At 44.5% G+C, this 19,432-nt stretch overlaps 1 protein-coding gene across 1 annotated transcript; it reads left to right on the top strand.

Moving 5' to 3' along the window:
• The first annotated feature begins 4,711 nt into the window (after positions 1-4,711).
• LOC132565995 (zinc finger protein 420-like) lies at positions 4,712-17,842 on the top strand. The gene is made up of 7 exons (XM_060230623.1): positions 4,712-4,749; positions 6,159-6,643; positions 8,734-8,848; positions 13,505-13,575; positions 14,189-14,315; positions 14,916-15,032; positions 15,523-17,842. The coding sequence occupies exons 2-7, from the start codon at positions 6,221-6,223 to the stop codon at positions 17,625-17,627; spliced, it is 2,958 nt and encodes a 985-aa protein (XP_060086606.1). The 5' UTR covers positions 4,712-4,749; positions 6,159-6,220; the 3' UTR covers positions 17,628-17,842.
• The last annotated feature ends 1,590 nt before the right edge of the window (positions 17,843-19,432 follow it).

The raw sequence follows: 19,432 nt of genomic DNA, 5'->3' as shown, positions 1-19,432 counted from the left end.
CAGACAATGGAATGGGGTATAGTGAGCAGAGCTACATATAGCTGGTGGACAGTGGTTAAGAACGCAAAGTAGTACAAACCATAGACCATTAACTATAATACATCCTTATTAGAACCACCATAAATATTCTAAGAAATGTATTTGGTCATAACCTCCAAACCTTATAAAAATTCATAAAATCTAAAATAAGTCTAAAATGTCAAATATTAAATGTCTATAAAATCATATAAATCATAAAATTCAGGCAGGTCATACAGAATTGTGTCTCATTGTGGACTTTTACCAACTGGTAGCAGAACTGGGCTACTTGTCTGGAGATTCTCATCCGTTAAAAGTTTCTCCAGGCAGGCCTTACCTGCATCCGCGATTGTTCCGTCTAAAAGTGGGGAAATAAACTTATCGCTATATACTTGAATGAATGGACATCGAAAGAACACATGGATCATTGATTCATTCCACTTCTCCCATGGAGCAAGGGCAGCATCTGTCTTCATATGGGATGTTCCCATATTTCCCATCTAGTACCTTTGGAGCAGGGCCATAGCCAGAAAGGTTTAGGTGGAGGGACCCTGGGGCCCAAAATGATGTCACTAACGTAAAAAAAAATAAAAAGGAGTGGTAGCGGCACTTGGAAATTTTAAGATGTTGTCATCTAACACCAGGTATTGATGTATCAATTAGAGAAGTTAGCTTTCTTGTATTCATGCTACAAGATTATAGGCATTGCGTTGCCAGGAGCTATCCTGATTCTTTAACTATGGCCCTTTTCACACTTAGCAGTGGAAGCCGGAAGGGAGTCGGTATTGTGCCGCCTTGCAGTAATCCGAGACAGGGATGGGAGTTTTCAGACAAATGTTTTTATTCCCGGTAGGGTTCCGTGATTGAAGGAAGACATTTCACACTGTTCCACTTTTATCTCGCTTCCACCAGCGCCAGCCGTTTTCGCCTGCCGGTGCGCAATCTCCGGCTTTTTTGGGGGGGGGGGACATCGGGCATAGCGCTATAGCGTCGTATCACATAGCACCACCATAGAGATGGCTAGGCTCCATTGAGATAAGTTACCAAGTTTCAGTGGCGGTGATCTCTGGCATCTTAATGGAACCCAGGCATCCCTATGGTGCTGCTGTTGTGATATGTTGCTATAGCGATCTTAGCGGACGTTAAAAAAAAAGCCAGAGATCGCGCGCCGACGGGCGAAAAAGGGCGCGAAAACTGCTCCCGGGTTAGATACTGGACATTTCACACAGCACCCCATAGTGATTTCAACTCGGAAGGAGGGGTTGAAAAGTGGAAGAAGCTGCTCTTTGTTAGTAAGGACTCAGGCATGCCTCACTACCGGGACAGCTGCGGGACTGTGTGAAAAGGTGAGAGTATTCCGGTAGCAGCCAGTTACTGAATCGGGTCTATCTGAAATGCCAACAGAAACCCGTTACTGTTTAGTAACTGACCAGCTGCCATACCGGAATACTTAGGCTGTGTGCAAAAGATCTATTTAATAAACCTCCATCTGTTTCACCCGAGGTCTGAATCCCCAACATATTGTAGAAGCTCACTGGGTGGTTATAGTCACATAGAACAAAGCACCTTTAAGACCAACTAAGTTTTATTCAGAATGTAAGCCTTCGTATGCTCTTAAGCAGGCTTCATCAGTCACCTAGTTTCAGTCTAACCTATTTTTATACAGTTGTGAGAAGAAAAAGGAGCAGAGAAAAATGATACAAGCTCCTTTGGCCCCCACTGGAGAAAAGGCCAGGGTATAAATGAGGTACATAAATTTGGTGTAGCCAGTTTGGTGTAGTGGTTAAGTGTGCGGACTCGGGAGAACCGGGTTTGATTCCCCACTCCTCCACTTTCACCTGCTAGCATGGCCTTGGGTCAGCCATAGCTCTGACAGAGGTTGTCCTTGAAAGGGCAGCTGCTGTGAGAGCCCTCTCCAGCCCCACCCACCTCACAGGGTGTCTGTTGTGGGGGAGGAAGGTAAAGGAGATTGTGAGCCGCTCTGAGACTCTTCGGAGTGGAGGGTGGGATATAAATCCAATATCGTCTTCATCTTCTAAATAATCTATATAGATGATGATGAGAGTACATAAAAGGCTGAGGAGAGAATAAGGCAGGGAAAGTGCAGAGGATATGGGGATTGCCAAGAGGTGGGAAAGTGGGATTGGGTAGAGGGAGATGTAAGGTGCCCCCTCCAAGTCTTTGAGGGTTCTCTACCAGGCAGGGCCTGGCCCAGAGGCCAGCTATACACAACTGGGCCACATCTTTCCTAGGCGGAGGGTGTTTGGGGGAGGGAGAGGGAAAGTGAAGACAAAGGGCCAGATAAAGGTAGGTTGGCTGTTGGGTGGGAAGGAGAGAAGGAAGCAGGAAAAGAGGAGGGATTAAGGGGTCTTTCAAGAAATGGAAATAGTGGGAGAGGAAGAAATGAGAGGCTTACCACTAATGCCTGCCAATTCCCACTTGGAAAGAAATACAGAAGTCCTGAGATTCCCACACCTATCAAACCCATCTCTTTGAAGAAGCCTTCCCCCCCCCAATATTGAATCTTTACAACTATCTTGCAAGAGCCTGAAAATGCGAGAGGTTCAAGGGCATCCAAAGACTTTCCAGGTCTAGAAAAGATTTGAACTCAGATCCAGATTTTTGCGTTGGGTTACCACAAATTCACCCCAGACTGTGTCTGTAGCTACAGATTTTGCCACAGAAAGCATGGATCCACAATTTCATGGCAGTACCACATCACAAAACCATAGTTCTGAAGCATGGATTTTCACGGATCCGCAGGATGTTTGTATTACATTCCCACACAACTCACCATCAGTTCACATATGTCAATATCCAGAGATGGCACCAAAAAATCCACAGCTCTTCTCATTTGTGTTGCTGCTCCAGCACCAAAATGTAGTCTCAAATTCATTACCTCGTTGCTTATACTGTCTATAGCCCCAGAATCCATTTCCTAAAAATCCATACCCCAAAAATCATGGATCTGCCACTGAATGTTGCTACTGCAGTGCAAAACAGTATTTCCAAACAATGCGTCCTCATGCATCCTCAGGATCTTTGCATTTGCACCCCCCCCCCCATATGCACTCTAGTCACAGTTCAATAATCATTGACAGTGCCACAAAAATCATGGAGCCACTGCTTTATGGCACTGCTATGGCACAAAAATGTGGTTTTGAAGCACAAATTCTCATGGATCCTCACAATTTTTGCATTTGGTCACCCATAGTCACTGTCCAGTCACAGATTGTGGCCATAGCTACAGATTGCACTGCAATCATTCATGAGGATCCCTTTAAAATCATCTCAATCCAACTTTCACCAGCCTCCCTTTTCCTAACTTCCTGCACTGCCTCTTGCTTGCATATTTCTGGCCAGCTGCCTTGAGTGACAGCTAAGGGAGAACTGGCAACTCAACCCCTGGGTGGGAAATACCTGAAAATTTTGGGGGTAAAGAGTACAGACGGAGGGGTTTGGGAAGGAGTGGGACCTCCCACGTTGTCCAATGGAGTCCATCCTGCCAAGTAGCCATTTTCTGTTGGCTGAGGTTCAGCTGAAATTCTGGGAGATCTACAGGCCCCACAGGGAGATTGGCAACCCTACCTGAAGCCAGCCTTAAGCACCACACCCCTTTCCCCTTTCCTTCTCAGCTTTGTGGCTCCCTTGCACTACCCCCCCCCCCCGCCCAGGTCTTCAGCTTCAGGTGGCAAAATGGAAATCCCCCCCCCCCCCCTTAGATGCCTGTGGGAAGGAAATCTCTCTCTCTCTCTCATGGTTGCCAGATTCAGGCTGGGAAATGCCTGGAGATTTGGGGATGGAGCCTGGCGTGGACAGGAAACTCAGCGGGCAATGCCTTGGAGTCCACCCCTCAAAGCCTCCATGTTCTCCAGGGGAACTGATCTGTGTAGTCTGGAGAGGAGCTGTAATGCTGGAGGATCCACCGACCCCACCTGGAGGCTAAGCAACCCATGAGTACCACAGAACGAAGTAAACACACCAAAATCACTGTGGAACAGTCACGAGATACGTTCACCATACAAAGTTTATACAAGGTTGAAAATATTTTTAAATCCATCAGATGTAACACCCAAGTAGAAAAGTACAAGACATAGCAGACTCTTGAGCAATTCATTCATACCCACAAGTATCACAGTCCAGACTTCTTCCTCTTCCTGGATTATTCAGTGCTGATGGGGGGGGGGGGGGATTAAAGTGCCAGTGCTTAAAATTGACTCTGTCGTGCAAAGTTCCTTTAGAGTTCATAAACGCATTTCGCCCTTCTTCAGAGACCTGATTTCACACTTTCCCTCTTCTAAAGCACAGACTTGCATCAAGCGGGAGGCTGGCACCCCTCCCTTCCCTCTGCCCCGGTTTCCCTGCTGCCAGCCGCTCTTCCCCTCCCTCCTCCCCCTCTCTCTGGGGCTGCAAGGGGGGAGCTGGGAGCCACTTTCTCAGCCTCCCTCTGCTGAGAGACCCCCGAGCAGCCCCATCGAGCGGCATTCGAGGCGTCGCTGACCCAGCCGGGCTGAAGGCAGCCCAGTCCCGCTTGTTTCCTGGCCTCTGCAGCCGTGAAGGGGTTAAAGGAGGCGAGCTGTGGGCTGCAGAGGGGGAGTGGAGGGGGCGGGAGAGAGAGGCCGGGAAGGTCCCTCCCCAGGAAAGGGGGAGGGACTTTGCACCCCGCCCCGTGTTTGCAGGCCGGGGTAGGCGCGTTTGAATCCTTCCCAGACGGGATGTTCTTCTATGCAGGTGGGAGTTGCCCTTTGTGAGCTCCGGGGGGGTGGGGGTGGGGGTGGGGGTGGTCCCAGGGCTTGCAAGGCGGTCTGCATGGGGGGGGGGGGGGCAGGCCAGCATCCCGCCCTGCTGGAGGGTGGAGAGAACTTAGCAGGGAAGGATTGCTCGTTGTTGCATATTTTTAGATTCTTGTATCTTTTGCACTGTTTTATGGTGGGTATTTTATCTGTTCCGAGGCACCCATTGCGGGGAGAGGGAGCAGGAAATCGACTGGGTTGAAGAAAGAGCCACCATGGGGGGGACTCATTCCTGCTGGCTGGCTGCCTGCCCCAAATGCCACACTTTAGTGCTCCCCCAACCTGTATAGGTGCGGAAAAGTTTTATGTCGTTTAGGAGGGTTTTTACATGATGTGTTATAGTTTTTATATTGGTCTATGACCGTAATAAAAAGTTCATTCTTTCATTCTAGTGCTCCCCCTCCCCCAGCATTTCCGGGGAGGGGGTGAGATACAACAAAGTTTAAGCTCGGTGGCACCTTTAGGACACACAAAGTTTTGTTCAAGGTATAAGCTTCTGTGTGCAAGCACACTTCTTCAGACTAGTCCACGTTTTTGCACTTTGTAAGATAGGAAATAGCAGTCTGTAACTGCGAGTTTCTTCTTAAAGATGCTGCAAGATTCACTTAAATCTACATTAATTATAGTGCACCATTTAATGGGATTTAATGCAATCGATAGGATGGTACATTCAGTAAACGATGAAATAGAATGTGGGTTCCAGAAGCAACCAGGAATCTGAAAAACAGTGTTGAAGGAAAGCAGTACTCTTAACATGACTCAATAAATGATGCAAAATTACACAGCAAGATACAACCTACAGCAAATGAGACCCAGTAATGTAGACTCCAATAATTCATCCAAGTGACTTTCTGAAGCATTTTGTACAGTGCTTCCCTATTGCTAGAGTTGAAAAGCCTCTTCAACAATTAAGTCTTGCTTAGTTTGCAGAAAGCCGAGAGTGTGGGAGTCTTCATGACCGTCTCAGGTCCGCCAGCTTGGTGTAGTGGTTAAGGAGAAGTGAACTCTAATGGTTAAGCCCTTACTGCTCACTTTGTCGTGAGCTCCAGTTTACCTCAGATGTACCCACTAGACAGGCTGATCCCCAGAAATAGATACCTAAGCTCATAAGATCGACAACAGATCTTTTAAAAAGTAAGTACTGGTGGTTTTCTTGGCTGAAGGACCAAAGAGGTATATCTTTAAAAGCTTGATATGTAATATACCACAGTGACATAGATCATCAACAACAAAATACAAGGACTTTCCTTCTGATCCACTGGGGTAATCCTTCACCAGGGACAGTGATGTAACTCTGTTTTCTTTTCTTCCTGCCTTTTTGATATCTTTCCCTCTGCCTTTTCACAGCCAAGTGAATGAGAGTGTCTTTCTAGAGTCAGAGGCAGCAAACCAATAGAAAAGGGAAGGAGATGGAAGAGAAGGACCCCGAAGGCCCTGGAACTGGCAAGACATCCAGGAAAGGTCCCCATCCTCTCCAAACAGGGAGTGGTGCTGAATTCTGGGAAAGAGCCATGCCAGAGGTCTTGGTTCAGGACCCTGTGACCCCAGATGTACGCAGCCGATGCTTCCGGCAGTTCTGTTACCAGGAGGCTGATGGACCCCGAGAGGTTTGCAGCCGGCTCCACGGACTTTGTAAGGACTGGCTGGAGCCAGAGAGGCGCACCAAGAAGGAGATGGTGGACCTGGTGATCCTGGAGCAGTTCCTGGCCATCCTGCCGCAGGAAGTGCAGGGCTGGGTGAGAGGATGCGGGCCAGAGACCAGTTCCCAGGCAGTGGCCCTGGCCGAAGGTTTCCTCCTGAGTCAGGCAGAGGAGAAGAGGCAGGCACAGCAGGTGAGGGGCTTTCAGTCACTCCACTCAAGCAATGAGCTTCTCCTGCCAGCTATTACTGTGTGGGTCAAGCCACTTCCATTGTGACAATCCTGGGAACGTCCTCTCTTTAACAGCCTTGCTCAGGTCTTGCAGACTGAGGGCCTTTGTGGCTTCCTTGACTGAGTCAGTCCATCCTGTGTTTGGCCTTCCTCTTTTCCTACTGCCTTGAACTTCCTTTGAATTTTTGCCTCTCTCAGTGACTCCTGTCTTTTCATAATGTCACCAAATACCTCATTTGAGTCATTTTAGCTTCTAGGGGGAGCTGAGTCTTGATTTGATCTAGAACCCATTTATTTGTCTTTTTGGTGGTCCATGATATCTGTAGAAACTCTCTCCTCCAACACCACAAAGAATCAACTTTCTTCCTGTCAGCTTTCTTCCTTGTCCAACTCTCACACCCACACAAAGTACTGGGGAATACTGTGGCACAAATTAACTTGCTCCAGTGACACATCCTTACACTGAAGAGAATCTTTTCTAGCTCCTCCACGGCTGCCTTTCCCAGTCTCAGTCGCCTGGTTTCTTCTTTGCAGTCCCCCTTTTGGTGGATGGAACCAAGGAACAAAAAATCTTGAACAATTTCAATTTCTTCATCATCAACCTTAAATTTCTGTAATCCTCCACTAGTCATTATTTTTGCCTTTTGTTCCGCTGTAAGCTTACTTTAGCATTTTCTGCTTTACCCTTCCTAAGTAAATATTCCAAGTCTTCACTACTTTCTGCCAATAATGTGGTCATCAAGAGTGCCTCTTGCCATGAATCGGTGGGGGAAACGGTTATGCTTGTATGTCACCTGCAATAACCTTTGAGTCCTGCTTGACTGCTATTGCTGTTCTCTCACCTACTGACCTGTTTTGTCTGCAGTATATCTGTATACATTTCCTCCCTGAGAACTAGTCACAGAGGGCCTCCAAGGTCAGCTGCGTTATCTGGCTCACAGAGACTCTCGTGGTTTCGTTTCTGCTTGATTGGGGGGGCTTGGATTGCTTATGAGGGGATTCAATTGTAGATTTTGGCGCTTTAGCTTTGAAACCATGTAACGGATGGACCCAATGTATGGGCAGGGACCATGGGCTTTAGTTTCAACAAGACCTGCTTGCCTGTAGCGTCTTTGCTTATTCAATAAACGCCTTTCTGAGTTGATTCGTGAAGAACGTGCAGGACCTGACAGTGGTGCCATCTTCATATCTCAGATTGTTGATGTTCCTTCTGCCCTTTTTCACTCCACCTTCATCTACACCTAATGCAGCTTTCCTTATGATGTGTTCTGCATGAAGATTGAAGAGACAGGGAGATAAAATACACCCCAGTCTGCCAACTGGAATCCCCTCTGTTTTTCCATATTCTGTCCTACCAGTGGCCTCCTGCCCAGAGTTCAAGTTTTGCCTCAGAACTATTGGATGTTGTGGCACACCCATTTCTTTCAAAACCAACCATAGCTCTTCTTGATCCCCACAGTCAAAAACATTGATTGAAGCTATGAATCACGATCTGCTTTTATTCTGAAATTCTCTCCTGTGCTCCATTAACCCACATAATTTTGCAGTATGATCTCAAGAGCCTCTTCCTTTTGTGAATTTACCAGGAATAGAACATCTGGCATTTCTCTTTCAATAGATGACAGCAGTCCTTGTTGTAAAATGTTGAGCACCAGCTTAGATTTGCATGAGGAATTCCTGTAATGGTCTAAGAGTGGCTACAGTCTTTGGCGTCTCCATTTCTTGAATTGGAATGTCAAGTAAATGTTTCCATTCTGTGGGCCATTATGTTGTTTTGCATCTTTGTAAGCATTTTCTTGCTAAGATTTTGACAGACTCCTTTTCTGTGGCTTCTAATAGCTCTACTGATATTCCACCTCCTGCTGGTGATTTGTTTCTCCCAGTTGTTCTCAGTGCAGGTTTAGTTTCTGAAACCAACCCTAGTTGTTGCCCTTCCGGTTAAAGCAGCCCTGGTGGTGGAGTCAGGGATGAGGAGTCTGGGAGAGGGTCCGGATCCATCTCTTCAGCCTGTTCTGTTCCTTCTCTTGTCCCTCTCTCTTGCTGTTGTTCCAGATGTGGGGAGGACCCGTGAAGGTGGAAGGAAGCTTCTCTGAGGCGGAAGGAGCTCCGTCGGAGGAAGGTCAGAGGGCGCAGACCCAGGAGCGTGCCCAAGATGCCCCATCAAGTGGTAAGGAGGCCTCCTGCCCAGAGGGGATTGGGGCATGTAATAAAGTTGCTCGGCGGAGGGTTCAGGAGAGAAGGGAAATACTTCTGAAGACTGTGTAGAATGGATAGGATGTCATGACGGCTGCTCCACTTTAAGGGGGAGCATACAGATTCGGTGCTTATTTTCATCAATAGAAATATGCATATCTCACCTTCCTTCCATTAGAAAGACTCAAGGTGGCTGAAAAACAGAAAAGGAAAACAAATCTGGGTTCAGCTAAAAGCCAAGGTGAATAAATGGAACTTCCATGTTCCTCTGACCAGCATGGCCCAGACTCCCCAAGGTCGTCAGATCTCAGAAGCTAAGAATGGTCAGCCCTGGTTAGTGTTAGGATTGGGAGACCACCAAAGAAATTCAGGGCTGCTGTGCAAAGGCAGGCAATGGCACACCACCTCTGAATGTCTCTTGCCTTGAGGAACTGGAGTCACCATAAGTCAACTGTGCCTTGACAGTGCTTTAGACACACAGACACACACACACCCTTGTTCTGGGGCAGCAAATGTAGAAAAACCCATTGCCAGAGGCCAGTAATTGGGGCTCTGTGTCCAGTTTATAGGCTTTTCAGGGGCATCTGGGTGGCAACACTCAGAGAACACTGGATTAGGGATGCCGGGACATGGGCTGGTCCCCCTGCGAGGTTTGCGGGTGGAGCATGGGCTGGACATGATGTCATTTTCACGTGTACGATGAACACGGATCCAAATCCGACTCTATGGCGTGATTCCACTAAGTAGCTCAGAATAAGGAATAGACGATTTATGTGTTAAAACAATTTTTATTGGTAACATATGGTAATAAATCTATATCTATATCTTACAACTTTAAAAAATTTATCTACCCCATATATTACTTTCCACCCACCCCTCCCCCTGTTACTTGACCCCCGCCTGTGTTATTTACTTAAAAAAACAAATATTAAAGGTACCCTTAACTATTAAAACAAAAATTTATATTCTTCTTTTTAAAACTTAATCATTATCAAAAATTGTCCAGTGTCCTTTTATTTTCCACTCTTTTTCTACATATCTTCTAAACTTTTTCCACTCCGTCTTAAAAGCTTCTAAATCATAGTCTCTTAATATTCTTGTTAATTTGTCCATTTCACTCCATGTCATAACTTTTATAATCCAATCCCATTTCTCTGGTATTTTTTCTTGCTTCCACAACTGCGCATACAATGTCCTAGCAGCTGAAAGCAAGTACCAGATTAAAGTTCTGTCTTCTTTTGGAAATGTTTCCATTTGTAGTCCCAATAAGAAAGTCTCTGAAACTTTCTTAAATTCATATCCCAAGATCCTAGAAATTTCTTGTTGAATCATCTGCCAATACTTTTTTGCTCTTTCACAAGTCCACCACTTATGGTAGAAAGAACCTTCATGTTTTTTACATTTCCAACATCTGTCTGGCATCATATTATTCATCTTTGCCAATTTCTTAGGAATCATATACCATCTATACATCATCTTCAAACAATGTTCTTTAATACTTTGACATGTTGAGAGTTTCATAGTGTTCTTCCACAAATATTCCCAAGATTCCATCTTTATTTCTTTATTTACATTAATTGCCCATTTGATCATTTGAGATTTCACTACTTCATCTTCTGTAGACCATTATAGAAGTAATTTATATACTTTTGAAATTAATTTATCATTGTCTCCAAGCAGAACTTTTTCCATTTCTGTTTGTTCTTTCCTTATTCCTTCAGTTTTAATATCATTCTCCACCAAGCTCTTTATTTGTTGCACTTGAAACCAATCATATTTATGATTCAACTCTTCAGCAGTTTTCAGTTCTATTTTTCCACTTTGTATTTTTAATAATTGATTATATGGCAGCCACTTTTCTTCACCTATCTCAGCTGTTATTTTTATTACTTCAGCTGGCACTATCCATAATGGTCTTCTCTCATCTCCATATTCTTGTATTTCATCCATGTATTTAATAAATTACTTCTTATATAATGGTGAGAGAAAAAACCGTCCATCTTCTTTTTTCCATAATACAAATATGCGTGCCAGCCAAATTTATTTCCGTGACCTTCCAGCACTAAAAGTTTTTTGTTTAACAGCGTTATCCATTCTTTCATCCACACTAAACAAACTGCTTCATGATATAATTTTAAATCTGGTAATTGAAATCCGCCTCTCTCTTTTGCATCTGTCAAAATTTTCATTTTAATCCTTGGATTCTTCCCAGCCCACACAAATTCTGAAATTTTCCTTTGCCATTTATCAAATTGTTTGCCATCCTTCACAACAGGCACAGTTTGAAACAAATACATTATTCTCGGTAAAATATTCATTTTAATTGCAGCTATTCTACCCAGCAGCAATGACAAATTAAGTTTGTTCCATTTTAGCATATCTTCATCCATTTTACGCCATAACTTCTCTTAATTATTTTTAAACAGATCAATATTTTTCATTGTTATCTCCACCCCTAGGTACTTTACCTTAGAAGTAACTTCACAGCCCGTTAGTCTCTGTAATTCTTGTTGCTTGTTCATCTGCATATTTTTACATAGAATTTTTGATTTTTCTCTATTTATACAAAGTCCCGCCAACTCCCCATATTCTTGTATTTTAGCTAACAGCAAAGGTGTAACTTGTATGGGGTTTTCATTTATACACATTATATCATCAGCAAAAGCTCTGTATTTGTAAGTAAATCCTTTTATTCTTAAACCCTCTATATCTTTTTCTTCTTGGATCTGCATCAGTAAATTTCAAGAGTCATTATAAACAACAGTGGTGAAAGCCTTGTCTAGTACCTTTGCTAATTTTCATACCTTCTGTAAGATCTGCATTTATACACAACCTTGCACTTTGTTCAGAATATATTGCTTTTATCATTCTTATAAAACTTTCTCCCAGCTCCATTTTTTCCATTACTGCAAACATAAAGTCCCAACTTAAATTGTCAAATGCTTTCTCTGCATCTGCAAAGAATAATGCTACTTCTTTTTCTGGATGTCTTTCATAATATTCTACAATATTTACAACAGTTCTAATAATGTCTCTTATTTGCCTTTTGGGAAGAAACCCTGCTTGATCTTCCTTTATAAAGTTTATCAAATGTTGTTTAAGCCGTTCTGCCAAGATTCTTGTAAATATTTTATAGTCATTATTTAATAGCGAAATTGATGTATAATTTTTTACATTCGTGACATCTCTATTTTCCTTGGGTATCAACGAAATGACAGCTTCTTTCCATGTTTTTGGTACATTCCCTTTTATTCTTAACATATTCATCAACTTCTGCAATTTTTGTATTAATTCATCTTTAAAGGTTTTAAAATATTTAGCTGTATATCCATCCGGCCCAGGAGCTTTTCCATTTTTCATTGTGTTAATTGCACACGCCCACCCTTGTTCTGGGGCAGCAAATCTAGAAAAACCCATTGCCGGGCCATGGCCTGGTCCCCCTGTGAGGTTTGCAGGTGGAGCATGGGCTGGACATGATGTCATTTTCACGTGTACCATGAACACAGATCCAAATCCGACTCTATAGTGTCATTCCACGAAGTAGCTAAGAATAAGGAATAGACGATTAATCAATAATTGACATAAATAATTTCCTTGATGTCCAGGAGTAAAAAGGAAAGAAACAAGAAATAGAATGAACATCAGCAGTGATGTGAATGGGAACATCACTGATAGAAAGCCTAACCACTGTGAAAGATTTCTATTAAGAAACTGAAACAGAGAAATTAAAGCACCTGGGTTTTTGTTGGACATATGAAGCTGCCTTATACTGAATCAGACCCTCTGTCCATCAAAGTCAGTATTGTCTTCTCAGACTGGCAGCGACTCTCCAGGGTCTCAAGTTGAGGTTTTTTATACCTATTTGCCTGGATCCTTTTTAGTTGGAGATGCCAGGGATTGAACCTGGGACCTTCTGCTTACCAAGCAGATGCTCTGCCACTGAGCCACCGTCCCTCCCCAAGGAGGGAGGTTTGGAGACCTTGGGCTAAGAAAATATCTTATGTGAGACTTTTATTTCCTTTATATATCGCCTAGTGTCGGTTTAAATTTGTGTTCATTGTATATATTGTAATACCGGCAATCCATATTGTTTGTCATTTTCATGCCTCATCCAGCAAAATACCTGAATGTTAAGTCAGACTGTCAGCAGATGCTCTAGAAAACACTGGCAGTGCCCTAGAGTTTTAGCTGATGTGCTGAAACCACATGGGTTTAGGACTGGATGTGTCATGTCACATAGTTTCTGGTCACCTGCTTTCTTCCTGCCAGTCTGGACTCCAGGAAGAAGGCCCAGGAGGCGGGAGGATGTCATGCCTGGGCTTTTGGTCGAATCTAGCAGGGATACTGAAGCCATTGGAGCTCCAGGGCTCACAGGGCAGATTTCAAGCCTCACAAAAGTCTAAAATCATTTACTACCAGTGGTCATAACCGCCTGAGGTTCATAGCTACCTGAGACTTGTCTTTCACCTCTCCCACAATTGACTGAATTTGATTACAGAGTTTTCTAGAGTGTAAAGAAGACAAGGTTTCACAACCCTGGGAATTGGGATGCATAAGGAAGATTCAGACAAGCAAACAGAATAGGAATTTTAGGCTGAAATTCTTCCTTCCCCTTTTGTCTCCCTTGCAGGCAGCGAAGAGACGTTATCGAGCCCTTTCCTTTGCAGAGAAGTGGAAACGCCTCCTCAGCCTCTGCTCCAGGTAGGGGGAGGGGGAGGACGGGGGATATTCAGGGCCCTCAGTTCTTTCTCAGGGAAGCTTTTGTTCCTGCTGCCTGAGGAAGAGAGGCTCTGAAGAGCCCAGCCTTTACGCACGCTGAGCTCTGCATCCTGCACCCTCACAAACTCCCCTGTCGAGAGTGTCAATTCCCTGCTCTACCAGGGCCAGGGCTTTTTCGGTCCTGGCCCCGACGTGGTGGAATCAGCTCCCTATGGAGATCTGGGCCCTACCTGGCTTGCTGGCCTTTCGTAGGGAGCTGTTCTGCCAGGTCTTTGGAGGAGGCAGGGGGCATCTATTTATCGATCAGTTGGCCTCCCTTCTACTGCACTACTGTACTGTGATGCTGTATTGTGGTACGATTTTGTGCTCTACCACCTCGCTGTCATGTCACCTGGCTGAATTTCCTTGCTGCACTTTGATGAATGTTGTAATTGGTTTTATTATGATTTTATGATTTAATTGTGATTTTGTTTCTATTTGCAGTACTCCGCTCTGAGCCCCCAATGGGGGAATGCTGGAATATAAACAAAGAATAATAATAATAATATTAATAATAATAATGATCCGTGATGAGAGAATCTGCTTCTTCTTTCAGTCTCCATTTTCCTTTGAGGAGGTGGCCGTGAATTTCTCCGTGGCGGAGTGGGGCCTGCTGGATCTGGACCAAAAAGCCCTCTACAGAGAAGTCATGCGGGAGAACTATGGGAGTGTGGCTTTTCTGGGTAAGGATCTTTCATGGGAACTAAAGGTGCAAACTGCTGTCATTGGCTTGATGCATGAACCAACAGCAGTATATGTTTGTGAGGCCAGTGCCACCACTGGTTTCCTGAAGAAGTTGAGGTGGTCATAAAAGTGATGTTCAGCAGGGCCAAGTAGAGCGATGCAATCCACCCCCATGATCCAGGGGCAGCTGAGGCCAATTTTGTGGCCATCATCAATGCCAGAGAGGGTGTCATGGCATGAGGCCGATGCGGGGCTGAGAGGCAGTGCCCCACTGACCCCGCTAAGCCTTCCCGTGTCCCAAATGTGTCTTACCAGGATCTCACCAAGTGAACCCTCCGGAATTACTGGTATGTCCAGAGAGAAGATTTTAATAAACAACTCCGATGCCAATAACGCCCCTTTCTATCGTCCCTCCGATCTAAATGGCCTTATTCGACCTTTAATGTCCTAACTTAAACTCCCCAGGCAGCTATGTCCTGCAAAGCATCCTGGGGCTTTTAGTCAGTGAGTGTTTCATGAAGAGCCAACCTCATTGAGTGTTTCATAAAGAAGGTTGGCTTCTTGTATGGGTGCTGATTGAAACTCTTTCCTGATTTCAGCAGATGTAGAGGAGACTGCTGGGGAATTCCAGGAGTTCTCTTTGGAAATAGTCAAGACTGAAGATGCTGAAGAAAACTATGGAGATGGATCACTGAGGCAGGAGGAAAGCCACGCAGGTAAGAGGCGGGATAAGCCCATTCCTTGCCAAAGAGGGGTCCTCCCTGGACCCCAGTCCATGAAGAAAGGTCAGTCAGCAAAAGAAGGAACAGAGGCCTCTGTGTGAACCAGAGAATTCACTGGAAATGAATGTGTGGCATTTGCATATAGCTTCAGTCAGAGAATGAATGTCATTGGGCAGATGTGAATTGCCATAAGAGAGCAATTGTATAATAACTTGAAGTACAGAAATAGCTTCCCTCATAAAACAGCCCTTCCTTGTAATCAAAGAAGTCACACAGATGGGGGCCCCTAAAAATGGCTAAGAGTCCCAACCAAGCATCTCTGATGCAGGAAGCCTAATGTACTTTTAAAGCATATACTTCAGTTGTACACTTCACTGTAAAACAGGAGGACGACACTGAAATATTTGGAGCATGGGTGAAACTTCTGGAGCACATCAGACCTCTTTGTGTGGATTCTAACAGGAGATCTCTCTCTTTATTCCAGCAGGAGGTGATCAGAGGAATGAGGAGGATGAGGAACTGCATCATGTATCACCAGAGGATGTCAAGAATGAAGATGTGAGAAGAAACATCAGGATACAAAGCAAGTCTCAGAGGCAGAAAGTCAGCTTCTGGGTGAAGAAGAGGAATAAATCCATTCCTTGCCAAGGGGGGGATTTGCAAGAAGTAATTCACAGGTTGGAGGAAACTTACAAGTGCTTGGAGTGTGGAATGAACTTCTCAGATCAAACCCAATATAATATACATTTTTCAAAGCACAGTATAATGAAGGCATGTAAATGCTTTCGGTGTGGAAAGTACTTCAGATACAAGTCACAACTCCTTGTGCACCAAAGAATCCACAGAGCGGAGAAACATTTTAAACACTCAATGTCTGGAAAGAAATTCAGCCAAAAGCACATTCTTCAACAGCATCAGAGAACACACATTGGGGAGAAGCCTTTTGAAGGCTCGGACTGTGGGAAGAGGTTCAGTCGGAGTGGCCATCTTCAAAGTCATTTAAGAACCCACACAGGGGAGAAGCCTTTTGAATGCTCAGAGTGTGGGAAGAGATTTAGTCACAGTGGCAGCCTTCAAAAGCATCTAGGAACCCACACAAGAGAGAACCTTTTTGAATGTTCAGAGTGCGGGAGGAGATTGAGTCAGAGTAGCAATCTTCAATATCATCTAAGAACCCACACAGGGGAGAAGCCTTTTGAATGCTCAGACTGTGAGAAGAGGTTCAGTCAGAGTGGCGATCTTCAAAGTCATCTAAGAACCCACACGGGGGAGAAGCCTTTTGAATGCTCAGAATGTGGTAAGAGATTCAGTCGTAATAGCGATCTTCACAAGCATCAAAGAACCCACACAGGGGAGAAGCCTTTTGAATGCTCAGACTGTGGGAAGAGGTTCAGTCAGAGTGGCAGCCTTCAACATCATCTAAGAACCCACACGGGGGAGAAACCTTTTGAATGCTCAGAGTGTGGGAAGAGATTCAGTCACAGTGGCAGCCTTCAAAAGCATCTAGGAACCCACACAAGAGAGAACCTTTTTGAATGCTCAGAGTGCGGGAAGAGATTCAGTCAGAGTAGCAATCTTCAATATCATCTAAGAACCCACACAGGGGAGAAGCCTTTTGAATGCTCAGACTGTGGGAAGAGGTTCAGTCAGAGTGGCCATCTTCAAAGTCATCTCAGAACCCACACGGGGGAGAAGCCTTTTGAATGCTCAGAATGTGGTAAGAGATTCAGTCATAATAGCGATCTTCACAAGCATCAAAGAACCCACACAGGGGAGAAGCCTTTTGAATGCTCAGACTGTGGGAAGAGGTTCAGTCAGAGTGGCAGCCTTCAACATCATCTAAGAACCCACACGGGGGAGAAGCCTTTTGAATGCTCAGACTGTGGGAAGAAATTCAGTGAAAGAAGCACTCTTCGAAAGCATCAGAGAACCCACATAGAGGAGAAACTGTTTGAATGCTCGAAGTGTGGGAAGAGGTTCAGTCACAGTGGCCATCTTCAACGTCATCTAAGAACCCACACAGGGGAGAAGCCATTTGAATGCTCAGAGTGTGGAAAGAGGTTCAGTTATACTAGCAAGCTTCAATGTCATCTAAGAACCCACACGGGGGAGAAGCCTTTTGAATGCTCAGACTGTGGGAAGAGATTCAGCCGCAGTGACCATCATCAAAGTCATTGTAGAACCCACACAGGGGAGAAGCCTTTTGAATGCTCACAGTGTGGGAAGAGATTCAGTCAGAGTAGCAATCTTCAAAGTCATCTAAGAACCCACACGGGGGAGAAGCCTTTTGAATGCTCAGAGTGTGGGAAGAGATTCAGTCAGAATAGCAATCTTCAAAGTCATCTAAGAACCCACACGGGGGAGAAGCCATTTGAATGCTCAGAGTGTGGGAAGAGGTTCAGTTATACTAGCAAACTTCAATGTCATCTAAGAACCCACACGGGGGAGAAGCCTTTTGAATGCTCAAAATGTGAGAAGAGGTTTAGAGACAGGAGAAATCTTCTACAGCATGAAAGAACTCACACGGAGAGTAGCCTTTTGAACGCTCATAGTGTGAGAGGAGATTCAACCAAAGTGGTGCTCTTCTAAGTCATCTAAGAAGCCACACAGGAGAGAAGCCTTTTGAATGCTCAGTTTGTGGGAGGAGATTCAGCCAAATCGTGCTCTTCAAAGTCATCTAAAAAGCCACACAGGGGAGAAGCCTTTTGAATGCTTAGAGTTTGGGAAGAGATTTAGTAACAGGAACAATCTTCAAAAACATCAAAGAATCTACACAGGGAATAAAGTTTTGGAGTAAAAAGAGATTCAGTCAGTGTGGTTATCTTCAACATCATCTAAGAACCCACAAAGGGGAAAAACCATGTCACTTCTTAGCCTAAGGGTGTTGAACTGATTTTTTTACAATGATCTGACAGAAATGTCACTTTGTTGGGCCATGTGTGCCTTACAGTGTAATGCCAGGTACCAGAGATATTAACTTCAGAAAGAACATAAAGGCAGTCCCCTGTACAAGCAGCAGTCGTTTCCGACTCTGAGGTGATGTTGCATCATGATGGTTTTATAGATTTTACGGGGTGGTTTTCCATTGCCTTCCCCATCTTCTACACTTTCCCCCCAGCACGCTGGGTACTCATTTTACCAACCTTAGAAGGATGGAAGGCTGAGTCAACCTTGAGCGGGCTACCTAAACCCAGCTTCCACTGGGATCGAACTCAGGTCGTGAGCAGAGCTTGGACTGCAACCCAATTAACAATATTATCTTTGCTTAATATACAAACATACCTACTGAATGATCAGCCTTACAGTGTTTCCTTTATTTAGGAGTCTTTGATAACTCACCTCTCTTTCTCTGAATTACTGCATCCAAATCTTCTCTTCCACCTCTCCCACAGTTGTGCTGTAGCAATATTGTGTGTGCTGGTTAGGTCTGCATCTGTAAGTTGAGAATGTACTTTTGATTCCCTCTCCAGTTTTAACAGACAAAGAAGAAGAAGAAGATTTTGGATTTATATCCCGCCCTATACTCTGAATCTCAGAGCGGTCACAATCTCCTCTACCTCCCCCCCCCACAACAAACATCCTGTGAGGTAGGTGGGGCTGAGAGTGCTTTTACAGCAGCTGCCCTTTCAAGGACAGCCTCTATGAAAGCTATGGCTGACCCAAGGCCATCTCAGCAGGTGCAAGAAAAAAGAAGCCTAAGAGTACAGGTTGTAATCTTTATTAGAAGAAAGGAGCAAGAGTCCAGTAGCACCTAAGAAAATTTGTCACAAAGCATGAGTTTTCTTGTGTCACTGCTCACTTCTTCAAATAGAGCTAGAACATGTGTCCATTGGTCCTTATATCTTGGGGAAATGAAGGGATTTCAGATGCCAAATGACAATAGCAGGCGTTGGTAACGAGACAGGAAACCTAGGTCTCAATTCAGTCCTGGAGGATGCATTGAGTTTCATTATCTATTGCAATTCAGCAGTCTCTTTTTCTAAGGTGTGTCAAGTGCTGCACAGTCTTCATTAATGATAAGCTGTATGTTGATTTAATCATAGAAAGCTTTATTGATATAACAAAGCTGTTACAGGCAAGACTAGGTCTGGATAGAACTGGTAAACCAGGTACAGACAGATATACTGGTTGGTTCAGACCGTTATGTATTGAGTCAAAAGTGCCCTTTTCCTACTTATGAAGCAGCACCCCTTCTGCCCCCCCTTTCACGTTCCACTTAGAACCAGCTGCAGCCAAGCAATAGTTTCTGAGAGTAGCAACCTTGAAGATTCAAGCGTACCATATACCTCAGAATGAAAAAAGGATACATGTAAGTTTCACAGACACAATATGTGACGATTTAGCTTACTGCTTCTACAACTACAATGCCTAATGTCACAAGAATCTGTTTCCAA

Source organism: Heteronotia binoei, chromosome 2 (assembly GCF_032191835.1).
Source record: "Heteronotia binoei isolate CCM8104 ecotype False Entrance Well chromosome 2, APGP_CSIRO_Hbin_v1, whole genome shotgun sequence".
In the NCBI taxonomy this organism is placed as follows: domain Eukaryota; kingdom Metazoa; phylum Chordata; class Lepidosauria; order Squamata; family Gekkonidae; genus Heteronotia; species Heteronotia binoei.
The sequence above is the reverse complement of the archived record's forward strand: the minus strand, read 5'-3'. Positions and strand labels throughout refer to the sequence as shown.

What these genes read in the sequence shown, in the direction of transcription:
- LOC132565995 (XM_060230623.1), top strand. Translation starts at nt 6,221, where the DNA reads ATGGAAGAGAAGGACCCCGAAGGCCCTGGAACTGGCAAGACATCCAGG. An exon ending in TGGGAGTGTGGCTTTTCTGG is followed by an intron (nt 14,316 to 14,915) that starts GTAAGGATCTTT and finishes TCCTGATTTCAG; the next exon opens with CAGATGTAGAGGAGACTGCT. An exon ending in GCAGGAGGAAAGCCACGCAG is followed by an intron (nt 15,033 to 15,522) that starts GTAAGAGGCGGG and finishes TCTTTATTCCAG; the next exon opens with CAGGAGGTGATCAGAGGAAT.